We start from the raw sequence: 16,587 nt of genomic DNA on the forward strand, positions 1-16,587 counted from the left end.
ATGTCAGTATTTCAATTGTAAATCTGGCATTACCCTGTAAAGTGGATGCTTTCTGGCTCGTATATTCGAGCTTTATATTTGCTGAATCGCGTGACAGCGTTTTGTGATAGTTTAGGAGGAAGTGCATCAGTGGAAATGGCAACGCAACATTACACAGCGCACTTATCCTAACTTACGCAAAGGATGCTGTTTGCAACACACAGAAATAAACTGCAAGGGCCCATATAAACAATACCAAGGTTTAGAATGTTAGAAAGTGAAACTCGAAGTTTAAATCTGGATAAAATACTGTAGAATGATTGAATAAAGGAAAACATATTATATTTAAGTTGCATAACAGTAGGCTACCTCGTGCTAAACCTTATTGAAATTTTTGAAGCCCGATCAATGACATTTAGCAGCTATAATTTGTACTGCAATTACCAGCTAAACGTCAAAGATGCTGTTAATCGGATTGTTTTTCGCTTGCATGCTAAACGGAAGTCACGGTAAGTTAACATAGGTCATAATATGTTGTCGCATAATTAGCGTAATCGTTGATCAAAAAGCGAATTCAAGTTGGCTGTATTACAGTGGTTGTACGCGCATGTGTATGTATCTTCACTTGACTTGACTTGACCGCAGCCAACTCTAGATCCTCTATAATATGAAGTTGTTTGTACTAATAGAATGCAGCAGGCAATGGTATCTTGCTTGTTTCTTGACTAAATAGCTCCAATTTCTAAGTGTGTTTAACTCAGTCGGCAGAGCGGCGGTCCCGGTTAAGGCGAGGTCGTGAGTTCGAACCTCACCGCAGGTTATCGTTTTTGGGGGAGGGTGACCGTTGATAAACACTAAGTTAGTATATTGAAGGCTGTCGGTGTAATAAAATCTGCAAAAATGTTGAATTTTTACAAAGGAACAATCGCAAAGGGCACTACCGTCATCCACACAGCTTCATCAAGCCCACAACTAAACGTTACAGTTGCGTATAAGAGATGTTTTGGAGTGCCAGCTTTACACGTTGGAGTGTGGGCCAGGGTCAACAGTTCTCTGCCCCACAAGTTCTCGATGATAGTGCACACCATAAACATCCTTTCCTTCGAAGCGCTGTTGAAACGAACCGATGTAGCTGCTGCGTGGAACTATACTTCGATACAAGTCGACTGGCAGGCCTACCATCCAAGCCGTAAGTGTAGTTGTACTTAATAAAGTTTAGTTTATACCCAGCTAACAATTTGACGTCGCAGCGACGTAGATTTTTGGTTTAAGTTTGGTCGATAAGACGTTGCAGCCAACGTTATTTCTACGTAAAAGCGTCGACACTTTACGACCTAGATGCGACGTTGTGCAACTACGTTATTTATACGTTTATCATGAACGTTGTTTTTACGTAGAAGTGTCTATTCCAGACGACGTAGATCAGACGTTTCAAATTACGATGTTCAGCGACGTTATTTATACGTTTATCATGAACGTTATTTTCACGTAAAAGCGTCGACACCAAACGATGTAGATGCGACGTTGTGCAACTACGTTATTTAGACGTTTATCATGAACGTTATTTTCACGTAAAAGCGTCGACTCTTTACGACCTAGATGCGACATTGTGCAACTACGTTATTTATACGTTTATCATGAACGTTGTTTTTACGTAGAAGTGTCTATTCCAGACGACGTAGATTGGACGTTGCAAATTACGATGTTCAGCGATGTTATTTATAAGTTTATCACAGACGTTATTTTTACGTAAAAATGTGTGATCCGGACAAAGTTCATGCGACGTTGGAAACTACGTTGTAAAACTAGGTTATTGAAAGCGTTCACATTGTTATGTTTGCGTAATAGTTTGGACTCCATGCCCTACAAATTACGTTTGCAATGAAGTTACAAATTACGTTCGCAACTACGGTATAATGCGCAAAAAAGAAACATAATAACGATTTTTTTGAACTTTTAAAACACTTATACTTGTTGTGACATATCTGACTGTAATTATTTACACTTGCAAATTCTTACTAAATCTTCTAAACAATTACCATCCAGGAAAATATAGAAATAATATAGTATTGAAGTAAAACAAACACGGCAGTATAAAAATGTTGACAATAAAGAACTGTAAAAAAGACAAGAAAACTGAGAAAATTGGTCTGTGGACCTGCAAAACACACGAATTTTATAGTGTTACTTAAATTGCTCTATTACACTAACACTGTCTAAAAGACAAAATGTAAAAGGTTTCGCGTTTCACAGACTATGTGTAAAACAATGCACATTAAAACAGGAAAGTAACGTTAACAACAACAACGTATTGAAAAAATAAGAACAATACAAATCCAGCGGTGTAAAACGAAAATCCAGCAGTTTAATCCGAATCTGAATGCGTGTGTGATACATCGAGAGAGCTGTTGGCAAATAATATAAAAATTAGGGAATAGGGAAGTGATTGCTAGGGCTGTAGGGTCTAACAGGGGAATATATACCTTATAAAAATGGCTCATGTGTTTGTCAAGCTAAGAAAAACCCCATCCAACTTTCATCTGTTTAAGCTGCATTAACTGGGATATGTGATTAATGACTACAAACATAACTTTTAACTTCATTTACCTTATGAAACCAAATCAAAATGAGCAAAGCCAAAAAAACTAATTGCAATGATGCACATGCTTCTACATGGTACAATAAATGCCCAACTAGTTGCCTTAAACAAAAAAATTAAAACAACCTGATAGTTATTTCATGTTTTTGATTTTTTTATTATGCCAGCAAAGTGTTTTGTGATTAATTGTTCTCACTATTGGTAATATTATGATCCAGACGTTTGGAATCCTAACACAATTCAACCATAGTTTCAAAATTTAGATGTGCCATTTACTAATTTAGCCAAGCACAGAAATTTTATATCACTGTTAATGTATTTTCTTGTGCAACCTGAATTTGTTTGGTAAAATTAAGTATCAAGAATTTTATCTCATTTTTTTGCCAATAATAACATTTAATAATGAATATTAGTATTTTTTACATTTTTTAAAGTTTGTTTTTATATTAAAAAAATATACTAGTCCATGGTATAACTTTTTCCCAATAATTCTGTCATATTATGTTTATTTTGCCTTTACTTATTGTGTGATAGCGTTTTGTGCCGTGTAGCTTCTGGTCCACAGAATGCAGACTGGTCAGAAATATATAAAATTAAAATTCTGGTGACATTGTATAACTATCACTGGTAGGTTTTGAAAAAAATTGCTGCCCAAATAAAGAAATTTAAACGCAGCCAGGATACATTTTAAAGTCTTTGTTGTTAGCATCTAGGGCAATTGCAAGCATAAAACAAAACAGTAAGAGTCAAATAAATATAATAATTAACGAAAATCTTGAAAATATTAATCACTAATTTACCTGTAAATATTGATGAGCAGCCAAGTTCATGAGGAATATCTTTAACGTGTACCCTTCTTCAAATCCCACCTTGAACTTTTAATCAAGCCTTTAGTCGAGATCTTCAGTAATGAATTTTCAAGTGTTCATTTGGGGTTTTATGCACACCAAGGTATTTACGCTGGCATGATACAAAGATCAAGATTTGCATTAAAATTGTCTAAAAAATTTGGGTGTTCACTCGCCGTAGAATACAATTGGGCGCTGGTCCAGAATCCTACCACAATGATTAAATCAACGCACAATATTTGGGTTAGGGTGCGAGTTAGCGTTTGGGTGAGGGTGGGTCAAGTATTATTATATCTATTATTTAATACTTGACCCACCCTAATCCAAAATGCTAACCCGCACCCTAACCCAAATATTGTGCACTGTGGTAGGATTCTAGACCAGTGCCTGCAATTGCCCACAGAGGTAATAGAGCTTGTTTTTCTATGTTAGACGAAAATTAGTGGAGGCTTTAAAGTCATTTATTCAGTAAATTATTTTTTTTCCTACCATAAAAGTTATAAATAAAACTACAAATACAGCTTAGACTATTTAACCTGAAAATATATTTGATAACAAAGCATCTTTTTATGTAACCCTAATCTTCATGGTTTAAGGAAAACAACCTAAATATCTAACAAGCACTCTAGCGCTGAGCTGCCCAAACTTATTTTGAATTCCAATGTCCTGATAGCAAATGTTCAAACTGGACTGTGATGTCATCCGCATATTGACCAATCACGAGTTTACGCGCCGTTCGAAAACCGCGAAAAAAAAGCAGCAGGGAGCGACATTCTTGTCTATCCAGGAAACTGCGTCTATAGCGGTCGCTGCGCTAAGTACTTTTTTATGCGGTTTTATGTAAAGACAATTTTACCCTTACTAAAATGCTATCTTAAATTAAGTCACATCTCTATTTTATGTAAGCATAGCTAAGTATACTTCTTTACATTTTCTAAAAAAGTTAATCAAAACACATTACAGAAAAAAACAAATATTTTGTACATAGGCTACATAATCCCGACGCATTCCTTAAAAGAGAGCATTTCTATTTAACGAAAATTAAAACTTGGAAAGTTAGTTTTGACGTCGGTAAACAACGTTTTTTATACGACTTCGTACGTCACCTTTGACGTTATAATCAGGTTACATTGTGGTGCGCCACAATTTTTTTAAAGAATACCATTGAAAAAACGTTTAAACGACGTCAAAAGTGGTTGAAAAGACGATAGTTTTGACGTCAGTAAACAACGTTTTTTGTACGTGATTTATGACGTTTTAAAATAAGTTGCATTTGGTTTGTTTCAACGTTACGAAAGAACGTTAATCAAACGTTTGAAGTTACGTTAAAATTTGTCTATAACAAGTTAATTGTGACGTCAGAAATGAACGTGAATTCTACGTCACGTATGACGTTCTAAGCTGGTTGCGTTATAGTTTTACGGAACGTTAAATATACAGCGTTAATTAAACATGTAAAAGACGTCTAAACCGGTCTAAAAATGTCAGATTTTACGTCAGTAATAAACGTTATTTGCATGTCACCTATGACGTTGTAAATTTGTTTCATTGTGGTTCGTCGCAACGTTAAAAAATAACGTTCAACAAACATTCGAAGTGACGTCCAAAATGATGTCAAACATGTTAAGATCGACGTCTGTGATCAACGTTGTTTGTACGTTACAAATGACGTTGAAATTTGGTCTCATTGCGGTTTTTCCTAACGTTAATTTTGACGTTAGTGCTCTGTTTTACATTACGTTTTGATAACACGGCCTCGACGTATTTTCTTAACGTTCGTTCGGACACATTCCCACAACGTTTACTTAGTTTTAAAAAAAAAATCCGAAAGTCGAAAAAACGTTGTGTGTTAGCTGGGTATACAAGTACAGCGGATTTTACCAATTTTAGTAGTTTAACGTAATATTTTTATACCAATAATTTGATTTGTAGTTGACTTGGTCTAATAATGACTTGACTTGGGCACCTAATGACTTGGACTGGGACTTGACTTGCTATGTTTTAACATACTTTAATTGGACTTCAGTCTTTTCATGATTTGTTTACAACACCGTTGTTTTTTGCACAAGACATTTATTACTCTTTTTGCGTTTAAGATGAGTTCATAAGCCTGGAAAAGTATGACTTGTTCTACACTTATTTGGGTTCCAATTTAACCTGGCTATGGGCACAAGATTACTGCCGGAAAGTTAAAACGGCCGAACTTTGCTCTCTGGATCAGATCTGTCAAAACAGGACTGTGCACATTACTGGAACAGCCTTTGGTGACGCATGGACACCTATTAAGTAAGTACATGATGTATGTGACTAATGGGTAGATGTGGGGGCTTTGGAGTTGGAGCCGGACTCAGGACTCGGCGGAGTCTGTTTATTTGCATGGATTCGGACTCGTGAATCAACGGTGTCCGTCGGACGTTTTTCGGTTATAGCTAGACTAATGTTGTTTTAAAGCCATACAGCAGCCCTGGTGGATCTTATTGCATTCGAATTTCGGGAAGTCGGTAAAGTTTGTATTGCGACACTACAGATTTATTTCATGGCTTGATTCTACAGAAAATTAGCGCTATTGTAGGTTATGAGTTGCGACGGTAAATAATTGCTGATACTCACCACAGTTATACTTATATGTCCGAAAAATCACAATAATTAGCCATGGGTTTGTTTCAGATTTAGACATCTAGATTTATTTCAGCTTTTTAAGATTGTATGAGATATAGGCTATATCACTTTATTGTTTAGAATCAAATTTTAGATTTCAAGTAAAAATGAGACCATTTTAGTTTTTCCAAACTAGATTACAATAAAAACTACAAACAAAACAAACATATAATTTGGACTAGAATTATATTTATTAAATATATTGTAGAATCAATATAGCTAAAAAAAAAACAGAGCCCACAAACCATAAATAAATTAAATTTAAAATCAGAATAGGCTGTATTTTACCCTAATTCTTAAGAAAACTGCAATTATTTAGTTGTCCAATCTTGCAAAATCTGCTGTATGTTACGATACTCAAGGGCAAAATCATATAAGCAGATCACTCATTCAAAATAAAGCTATGCTTTCTAAATGACGTTGTGCTACTGTGTTATATACTTTGCAGTATAATGGCTGGCGGTTGTATAGATAGATGTATATTATATGTCAAACTTATACAGAAGTAGCCTATGTAGTTACTTACTTCGCTATAAGTTTGAACGTTTTAAATCAATCTTGAAATAAAGATTGGAAGTTGTAGTGAGCCGTAGATTTAATTTCAAATGTTGATATTTAATATTTCTTTCCGAAACGTGCAAAATATAGTATTTATATACTTTTGTATGGGCTTTGATATTTATCCTACGTCTATCTTATATATACTAAAACTGTTGCTAATAAAATATATTATACCAGTCCATTAAAAAACAGCTTTTTTTGCATTGCGTTGGTTTCCACAAATTCGCGTTAGGCTAATATGCTAAGGGTTGGCACAATTTGCCTTAGTAAGAAACCCCTTATTTAAAATGTTAGCCTAATTATTTCTCAACGACTGCTTTTAAATCACTATTAATTTTTTTGAGGAACAACGAAGACAACTGGATGGAGATGGGAAATGATTACACAACGGCGGCGCCACGGCTGTGCATTAATCATTTAAAAACCTACAAGCAAAGGCCTCCATGGGGCATAATCAATGGAGCTTGCCCTCCTTATAACAACGAGTTCGATCCCTGTTATCCAAAAGGTCACGTGTTTTGCTGTCGAAACAGCTCCATAACTAATACTTAAAGATGCTGTTGTATCCAATTTTGAGTTGAGGCCGTGAGAAAATTGAGGCGAATAATTTAAAAAAATACGGTACTGTTTTATTTCCTAAAAATAGGCTGAATTCCGATCTTAAAGAATTAAGTCTAGCCCTTGGGTAAAAAACTGGGCGAAAAATCATTTACCTTTTGTTTTCCCTCCTCAATCAAATAAAATCATTTTAAAATAGAATTTTAGTCGTTGAATTTTAGAACAGCTCAAAACAACGTACAAAGACACCACAGATTTATTATGAATGATAAAGAGCGAAAAAATACACGAAAAAAAGTTAGCGCAAATGAGTTTAACATGTTTGCCCTGCATTAGTGATTAATCGAAACCAAACAGATGAGTTTAATCATCAAACTGAATGACGCACTAGCAGCAGTGTTAGGGTAGTATGGAACAGGCCTAGTTTCGAGTATAAACAATAAAAATAATAGCATTAATATTTCTTCAACTTTGGGAGTAGGCTACAATGTATGATTGTTTTAAACGATTTTTAAATTTGTTTTTTTAAAGTATGGGTGAGCTGTTTGCATACAAAAATGTTATCATATTACCGGTTGTATATTAGCAACGAGTAAAATGCCCTAATGCAATTAATTGCACATAAAACCGCTCTAAGTGCCGTTCTAAGTGTTGAGAACGAATGATAAATAGCCTAACTGACACTAACAACGCACAGGAAGCTTAAGGGCCTCAGTGCACCAGGCAGCTTTGTACCTTTGAGGTGAGCTCAGACCTGTCAGTAAACGACAGAAATTGTTTTAAGGTGTAATAGCTTTGCCAAAAAAGCTGAAGTCTAGCAGACCTTGAGCCAATGGTTTTATTTCAGTGCGTTATAACTTTGCTGGAAACACAAAATGGGAAGAAGCCTTTTTTACATTGCCGCAGCTATTCTGATGACAACGCAAGTTGGAGGTAGGCTGATAGTAGCGTTGTAAACAATTCATTTAAAAAAGTCTAAGTCAAGTAATTTATAATACAACTCAATTCGAAGTAATGTATTTTACACAAAATATTAAGTTCCAATCCAACGCAAGTCAATTTCCAGTCAAGGCAAGATCAATGCAAGTTATTGACATAAAAATAAAATGTTCAATTATTAAAATGTTGTAAAATCATCGAGAAATAAGAAGTAATTAAACAAGAAAAACAAAAACGAAAAATAAAATACTGCCAAAAAGAGATAAATGACTAAAAATTGAAAAATGAAAAAGTTTTAACCCAAGTCGCTTGACTTTATGATTAGATTTCAAGGTGCTTAGTATAAGTAGTGTTATTGTTCTAATGCAGATTGCAACCAAAACCTTAGTTTGATTAAATTCAAGAATATGGCGGGATGACCTGGTAAAACAATAAATATTGTCTGAAAAAAATAACATTGTTTACCGATACGACGACGGCTACCTGCATAAATTTTTTACCGGAACACTATTCCGTCCTACTTTCACCATTGATATCACGATAAACCAATTTGGTTTATACGGGTGCCACATTTAAGGTTTCTTCTTCATATTAACAGTCGTATTTATTTATGGAACCAAAATTTTGTTTGTCCTTAGGGTAGGGATGTCGAACCGCTGTCCCGCAAAAATGTTTTCAATCTTTTTTTATAAAAGGATTAATATAAAAAAAATGTTTTAGGGTGATGAGTAGGCCTAAATTTACTTAACTTCAACAAATGTGCGCAGAAAGGCTTTTGTTTATCGCTGTAAAACGTAAAGGGTGGGAATCCTTTAAAAAAATGAAGAGTTTGCAGACTAAAAGTTTTGAAAACTCTGGTTAAAGCAATATACCATGCTAAAAATCTTTCTGCTGAACTCCTGTAATCCAATAAAAATGCTGCAGCCTTTGTTAACTATTTAACTTCTACTATTTGTGGAAATCCGAATTTGGAAATGATCTAAAAACCATGAATTACCAAGCCAGACAATAACATTTAAAACGACGCAGCAGAAGAGTTTCGCATAAAATTAGCAAATAATTAAATATATGACCCACTTGAGCATTTTACAAGGATTAAGGTCGTGTTTGTGACCCGCGCGATGAAAAGGTTCGCCATCCCTGGCTTAGGACAACTAAGGGTCGGCCTACGAACAAGTGAAAATCCACAGAACAAAGCATTTTAAAAAAGTTCCGTCTTTTTGCGAACAGGAAACATATATCAAGGCTCAACCATCATCCACACAGCTTCATCAAGCTTCAAGCTTAACGTTACAGTGGCGTACGAGAGATGCTTTGGAGTGCCAGCTTTACACGTTGGAGTGTGGGCCAGAGTCGACAGTTCTCTGCCCTACAAGTTCTCGATGATAGTGCACACCATAAACATTCTTTCCTTCGAAGCGTTGCTGAAACGAACCGACGTAGCTGCAGCGTGGAACTACACTTCGATACAAGTTGATTGGCAGGCCTATCACTCAACAGGTAACTGTATATAACAAAGGTTGTCAAGCTTTGTTGGCGTTTGAGCCGGACCTTTTCAGAACTTTTTCACCACTGATCATTTAGTTTTATTGCCGGCTCTGCTTCAGATCCTATCACGTTTATATCAAAATACGTCAGTGAATTTAAAAAGCTTTGACAATGTGAAAGTATTTATTAACTAAATTATCACAGATTGACCAAAATTGGTGTTGAAATACTCGAAATTTGTCATTGTACAACATCACATAAAACTATAACTAACGTTTGTGCTTGAGTGAGAAATAAACAAAATAATATTTAATTTGACTCGCGGCTGAGTTCTACACAACCTTTTTAGGTAAAAATAAGCCTTTTCGTTTTAATTCATTTTAGATTAGTTTTATTGATCAAATTACACTTGCATCCTTACTGATTACTTTTACTACCAGCAATTGTCAAAACAAGGATATTTACAGCTTTCTTTACAAAGGACTCACACTTTGCATTAGGTTTACTTTATATTAGGGTTCCTCTCCGGGAATGATTCGACGGGAAATTCCCGGGATTTCCCGCGAGTTAACGATCCCCAATCCCGGGAATTTTTTTAATCCCGGTTATTTGACAAGATAGCAAAACTTTAAAAAAAAATCGTCATTTTTGACAAATAGAAAGAAAAAAATTTACCAAACATATTAAAGTCGTTGCCTGAGTTGCTCTATTTGCGTTTACCGGCGGAAAAAATTTAATTAAATTTATTCTACCAATAAAAATTCGCCCTGGTTGCGCTTTTTTCAAATAAAAACAAATAAGGGTGCAGCCTTTAATACGAGAAGGTCTTGTAAGATTGCAGAAGCAATACTACAGAACATAAATGAGCTTGATTAAACGTTTAGAGCTGATATAAAGTTATTTTAAACATCATTTTTTTCGTCGGGATTCCCGGGAATTTTTATTTTTTAATCCCGTGTCCCAGAGTGAAAAAATCCGGGAAAGGAGGAACCCTACTTTAAACCCCCTCCTTGACTTTAATGGTCCCTTGTCAAAAGTTATTATCACTTCTCAACGGTTAATATTGCGAAAATGCGGATCTTGGTGTCTTTTATTTGCTTGCCGCCCTTGTTATATGATACTATCTGTTATATGTTGGCCGCCTCTGTTCTATAGTTATGAAAAAGTTTTTTTTTTACCTATGCGAAACCAAACACTTTAAGTAATTACTGGCATGTTGGCTTGAGAAACGAACTTTTTTAACCAACAGGTTAACACAAGGCTTCCAAAACTTATAGGTCTGCGCCCCTTTTAATTTAATAAAACTTATCGCAGCTCATTTTTAACAGTGTTTTTCAGACAATTTTTGTTGTCTGACTATGTTTTTTTAGAGTTATAACATTTACATATCGGAAGAGGTAAGTGTGAATCGTCGTGAGAAATTTGTATTGGCCAAGTTTATTGGAAAGCCCTGGCTATAGCGCATTAACTGCTAGTTTTTCAAACGGTATTTTAGCCTAAGTTGACAACCCTTTTCTTTTGAAGCCAGTTACAACAGAACTGGAGGTTACAACATTTTCTACACCTACCTGTCGTACAATATAACATGGAGCGACGCACGGGCTTACTGCGAAAGCTTGCCACACAACCGCACCCTGTGTACAGCGAGCCAGATTTGTCCCAATAAGCATGTTCTTATAACTGGGACTGCGTTCGGCGACCGGTGGACTCCCATCAAGTGAGTTTGTTTAGTACCTATATATAGGTCTATGAAAAGTGATGTTTCATAACCTTTTTGGCGGCGACCCCAACACAGCTTTGGCGACCACGGTTTTAAAATGATTTTTTTTATTATGTGAAAACATCCGCAAAATTGCATGAATATAAGTTCGACAATTTATATAAGACTTAATTTATATAAGAAGCCGTGTCTTCACATTGATTTAGTATTCTTAAATTCGGACGCATTTGTGCACAGAACCAATCCTAATAAATCTTACCATATGAACTGCTGCAGTCGGCGAGCCAACCAAATCAAACTGCGACTATTTTGGGGTTGAAAAACACTCCGGTAAATACTGTAAAATTTTATGGACGCCCGAATAAATCTCGTTTTACCAGCTGAAGAAACGTTGTTTTTAAAATATTGAAAGTGTAATAAATCAAATGTACAACCCTTTCTCACCATATGCCCAAAAAATGTGTTTATATTGCTTAATCGTTAATGCATTTCTTGTATTTCACCCACTTCTAAATATCTTTGCAAGAGACAACGAAAACAATTGGTTGGAGATGGGAAATGATTACACAACGGCGGCAAATCGGTTGTGTTTCAACCATTTGAAAGACTTCAAGAAAAGGCCTGAATGGGGTATAATCAATGGAGCCTGCCCTCCTTGGGATAATGAATTCGACCCCTGCTACCCAAAAGGTCACGTGTTTTGCTGTCAGAACAGTTCCACAACTATTGTTTAAGGATGTTGTTATATTTGTCCTAATTTTTGAAAGTGACTATTTGCTCGGCTATTATGAATTTACTTTGGTTTGGGTTTAGCGTTCGAGTGTATTATCAAATTTAATTTTTCGAGTTTTGCTTTATTTAAATTTTTACTCCCCAATTCATTTAAATACTTTTAAGAGCCTTAAATAGTCCAATGGATATTTGCCCGGCTCGCTCGGTTGCGCATATCACAACTAGTTATTTTACATTGGTTTAAACTACTGGTTAATTAGCCTCTTCATAAATTCGTTTGTCGCAGAAAGTTTGTACGTAATTGTTATAGCCATTTTATCCATGATTGAAACACAATGCTTTTAATTTACAAAAACCTAATTTGTGACAAAATGACAACTTGCAGCTATAGTCGGTACACAAAGTAAGCACAAAAATAGAAGCCCAAAATAAACATATATAGGCTATGTTGATTTTCTTAAAATAAAAATTCCAAACTGCTAAAGGTGATCTTTATGTTACAACTCATAAAAATATTAATATTTTACATTCATTAACAGAGAAAAATTCTAGATCCAATGACATAACAAATTCGGTTTGCGCAAGCACAGGATCCGCTAATTTTGCACTGATATGTATACAGAATTTTTGTTATTTTGTATTTTGTGTTTTTTTGCGTTTTTATTGAAGACATTTCATGTGTTTTTCTTTTATTTTGAAGCTCTCTTTTGGAACTAATGATGCCAATTTAGAAACAACTAGAGTATTCTCTGTTGTTCAGTATATTAGGTCAGTAAGTATTCTCTGTTGTATAATATATTAAGTCAGTTAAATTGGTGTGTGTTCGTAACCTATAACTGAGCTTTGATATTCTTACTAAGAAATCGAAAGTTTTGGATCAAGACTTATTCTTTGTGAACCGCTGTCCTTTAAAAACTCACTGTTGTATCATTGTATCAAAACTTCCCGTATAGACTGCTCGAAAACGCATTTCAATAGAAGGATGTGTATCAAATTACAACGAACGGTGAAAAATAGGCAAAACAAACAAATTCGTAATTTGCTATAAATTACACGTGTGAAAAATAGTTGACGAAATGAGTTCGAACTTGGCAACAACATATGTGTGCAGTAATATAAAAAATTAAACAACTTCAACAAAAGGCTTTTCAGTATAACTATCGTTGTGTGCTCTTTATAGTTTAAATGTGGCTTTAAGTGCACAGCGCTAAACTGGAAGCTTAATATACAATTATATATATATATATGAATATATATGTATGTGTGCGTGAAAAGTGTAGACGGAAAGCCATCGCAGACTCAAATCTGTCGATTAATGATGCAAGGCAGGCTAGAAAAACAACTATATTGCCAGATATGAAACGTGAATAGAAAATGTTAAGCTAAATATAACTACTTACGGTAATAAAGACTACTTAAGTGAAAATGATAACATTAAAACTACAAAACACAAATGTAAATAGAATTATGTACCTATTAAGTCCAAAACGCCTGATGTAAATAAATTGGGCCTAAGTGCCAAAATATTTATGTAAAACCCGTCAAAACTTGCTTCAATGATTAGAACCCCCCCTCCCCCCACAAAAAAAATAAAATAAAAATAAAGCCCAGAACAGGGGTCATTGTTTTAAGTCTTCCGGGCCGAACGAGTGAGGCAGGAGCTCTTTTAAAGTCGTGCTCACGTGACTTCCATCTTTTCTTGCACAAAACACAAGCAAGCCGTTGCCGCTGAACTGCAAAAAACATACGAAAAACTTCATATGCGTTTCGTTAATCAACTGGTTGTCCATGTCGTGTGTGAAGTGATATACATTATATGTTGGTATAGCGAACAGGCGCGGATCTAGCGTTTTTGTTTTGGGGCGTGAAAAACAATCAGACATAACGTCGTAAATCAATATCAAAAACACTACACAGTTCCCTTTTTTGTTAAAGTTTTAGGTTAAAGAGGTGTTACTTTCAATATAAAAGCTGCATTAAAAGCTGTTATCGATTCTCGCAAATCAAAAGGACGCTTATTGAATAATCCAAATTTATTAAAATGTTGAAGGCCCAAGACATACTGGAAACGTAATTGATATTAAAAAGCGCCACTCTTAATGAGGCGTACATTCTTAATTCGTATTATAACTCTTTTATAACCGTGACTCAAAAAATGTGCAATTTTTTTTCAAGAAAGTAGGAAATCTTATAGCCTATCAAATAGATTTTTTTCTTTTGTTTATATAATTCTTGATTAACCGTAGTGTATATAGCTGTTGGTTAACTTGTGGGTTAGCTGTTAATTCTAACAAACCGTACAGTTGTAGTGCAATCAGAAAAGGATTACCAAATTTTATTTTCACAAACGTTGTATAATTAACAAAAAAGTGCAGGTTATACTATACAGGCTAACCTTTATTGAAGTACCTTCATAAACTTTAATTACCTCTCTTAAACTTTGCCTACACAATCCACAGGGATAGCACGGCGTGGAGTTGTCGCTGTAAAAAGCAAATATTATCGCTTTATGAACCTATTTATAAAGTAGATTTTATGACGCAAAGTAGGTAGGTAAAATTGCTTACACACTAAAGGGTTCTTAACCTTTTTATGGCCGTGGCCCACTTTGGTTTTGAAAATGTTATGTGGTTCGCCCCTTAAAGTTCTGCTTAAATTGGTTACATGACTGAAATGTGTAAGAAATCAAGAATAACTTAAAAATGAGAAAAAGCAGAATATTTTATAATAACGTACACATAACGCAACTGTTAATGCGAACCCAAAGAGTATACTGTAAAACGAACTAAAGAATTAAACGAATAAAACTAAATTTTCACCAACTTTACAATTTTCCAAATGCTCTGCGGCCCACCGGTTAAGAACCCACGAAGTAAAGCGACAAATACATTTCTCATTAAAGGGTAATATTTGCCTGTAAAAATTCTTCACAATATCCTGGCAAAACATAAAATTTTAGTTTAATTATCAAAGACTTATGTCAATATGGGCAAAATATGATTCTCTTTTACATATTACGAAATCACTTAAATTGGTATTATGCCGGAATAGTCGAAATAATATTAGCTTTTATCTGATCTGATTGTTGTCACATATTTGCAAAGGCGAGTCGATACATATTTTTATAAAAAATCAGTTGCCACTTACCTTGAAACTGCAATTGCAACGAAGCGCTTGTGCCCTTCCGAAACCGCCTTGACGAGGGCTGTCTGCTCAGCGCAAATTCCAGCTGGGTAGCTAGCGTTTTCGACGTTGCACCCCCTGAAAATTGAACCCCCCTCCGTCAGCAAAGCGGCACCGACCCTGAATTTGCTGTAGGGACAGTGGGCGTTTTGTTTGGCTTCGCTAGCCGCAGCTATAAGGGCTTGCAAGTCGAATTTTTGAGGGGACATCGGAATGGCAAAGTATGTGTACAGTGCAGTTGAACGCTATTTATGAAGCAGGCTAAATACGGTTGAACGACATAGCTCTGAACAAACATAAGGACGGTTTGCCGTTGACTTAAATTGTAATTTTGGTTAAACAAAGTGCAGCGACTTCCATGTAGAACAGCATAAGTAAGGGGCGGATCCAGGGGTCACGTGACCATGACCACTAGACTGTATTTTTGTATGTTTAAACTACGTAAATGCTATTTTTTCATCTGAATAATGTTTCTAGTATGTCTTAGCGCATTGTAAGGAAAAGGAAACTTAAAAAACGTAACTTTGTGACGTCACGTTCCGTGTTAATTGCGTGACATCATGTCTGAAAAAAATTACCGGCCTCCCCAAACAAAGTTACTGGGCACGAGCCTGGCGTAAGTACAATTGCTCGCTTTTGCCAACAAGAAATGAAAACAGTCCTTTTAACTATCCATTTTTCATAACACTGAAAAATGCACTGGTGGACTTTTGTGAAGAAGCGGTACGTATTAGCATTTTTAAAAAGATGTTTAAAGAAAAACGATGACCTATTTTAACGCAGCTTTAGCACTCACTAGAAAGAGAATTTATAATATCGTTAAAATGTTTCAACAAAGTGATACGATTCACGACAAGTATAAGTTGAAATGGCTCGAATAGCATGTATACCCTATCAGTTGGAAATATTTAAACAATCTTTTTTCTGCTAAAAGATTATTATCAGACCTTAGTCTTATCTAGTCCTATTAAGTATAGCAGTAAGGTAAATTGGCAAACAACTAGGTGTATCTCTGTAAAATCTCAAGTCATTTTGACTAGTCTCTCCCCCGCTTATGCTTGTATAAACAACGTTTCAAACGCCAAATCCGGTTACTCGGGTAGGCCTATGCAAAATTACAACACTCCTTTTTGAATACTTGTTTTATAGTTTTGATAGACAAAGGTGACTGATGACATTCAGGTAAAATATATAACCCTTTGGAAAAACGTCTTATGCTGGATTTCCTTTGGGTTTTAAAACTTGGTTTCACTAGAATAATATTCAGCTTATGACTACATAGCTTCGAAACACGATTAACTGTGTTGTACCGTAACTGGTAA

At 35.2% G+C, this 16,587-nt stretch overlaps 2 protein-coding genes across 2 annotated transcripts; one reads left to right on the top strand and one right to left on the bottom strand.

Annotated features, from left to right (window-relative positions):
* The first annotated feature begins 8,016 nt into the window (after positions 1-8,016).
* On the top strand, positions 8,017-12,102 carry LOC146169843 (uncharacterized). Its single transcript, XM_083390956.1, has 4 exons — positions 8,017-8,136; positions 9,373-9,642; positions 11,155-11,347; positions 11,877-12,102. Exons 1-4 carry the CDS (start codon positions 8,079-8,081, stop codon positions 12,082-12,084), a joined length of 729 nt encoding a protein of 242 aa, XP_083247082.1. The 5' UTR covers positions 8,017-8,078; the 3' UTR covers positions 12,085-12,102.
* Positions 12,103-13,671: 1,569 nt separating this feature from the next.
* LOC146169844 (cytidine deaminase-like) lies at positions 13,672-15,715 on the bottom strand. Its single transcript, XM_083389194.1, has 3 exons — positions 15,230-15,715; positions 14,511-14,565; positions 13,672-13,815 (listed from the first exon to the last, which is right to left on the bottom strand). Exons 1-3 carry the CDS (start codon positions 15,472-15,474, stop codon positions 13,702-13,704), a joined length of 414 nt encoding a protein of 137 aa, XP_083245320.1. The 5' UTR covers positions 15,475-15,715; the 3' UTR covers positions 13,672-13,701.
* Positions 15,716-16,587: the final 872 nt, after the last annotated feature.

The sequence above is a fragment of the Ascidiella aspersa genome, chromosome 1, assembly GCF_963924565.1.
Source record: "Ascidiella aspersa chromosome 1, kaAscAspe10.2, whole genome shotgun sequence".
Classification (NCBI taxonomy): Eukaryota; Metazoa; Chordata; class Ascidiacea; order Phlebobranchia; family Ascidiidae; genus Ascidiella; species Ascidiella aspersa.

Excerpts from the sequence above, each read along its gene's own strand:
- LOC146169843 (XM_083390956.1), top strand. The coding sequence starts at position 8,079 with ATGGGAAGAAGCCTTTTTTACATTGCCGCAGCTATTCTGATGACAACG. Across the intron at positions 8,137-9,372 it reads GATGACAACGCAAGTTGGAG|GAAACATATATCAAGGCTCA; the intron begins GTAGGCTGATAG and ends TTTTGCGAACAG. Across the intron at positions 11,348-11,876 it reads GACCGGTGGACTCCCATCAA|AGACAACGAAAACAATTGGT; the intron begins GTGAGTTTGTTT and ends TATCTTTGCAAG.
- LOC146169844 (XM_083389194.1), bottom strand. The coding sequence starts at position 15,474 with ATGTCCCCTCAAAAATTCGACTTGCAAGCCCTTATAGCTGCGGCTAGC. Across the intron at positions 14,566-15,229 it reads GTTGCAATTGCAGTTTCAAG|CGACAACTCCACGCCGTGCT; the intron begins GTAAGTGGCAAC and ends TGCTTTTTACAG. Across the intron at positions 13,816-14,510 it reads GTAGGCAAAGTTTAAGAGAG|TTCAGCGGCAACGGCTTGCT; the intron begins GTAATTAAAGTT and ends TGTTTTTTGCAG.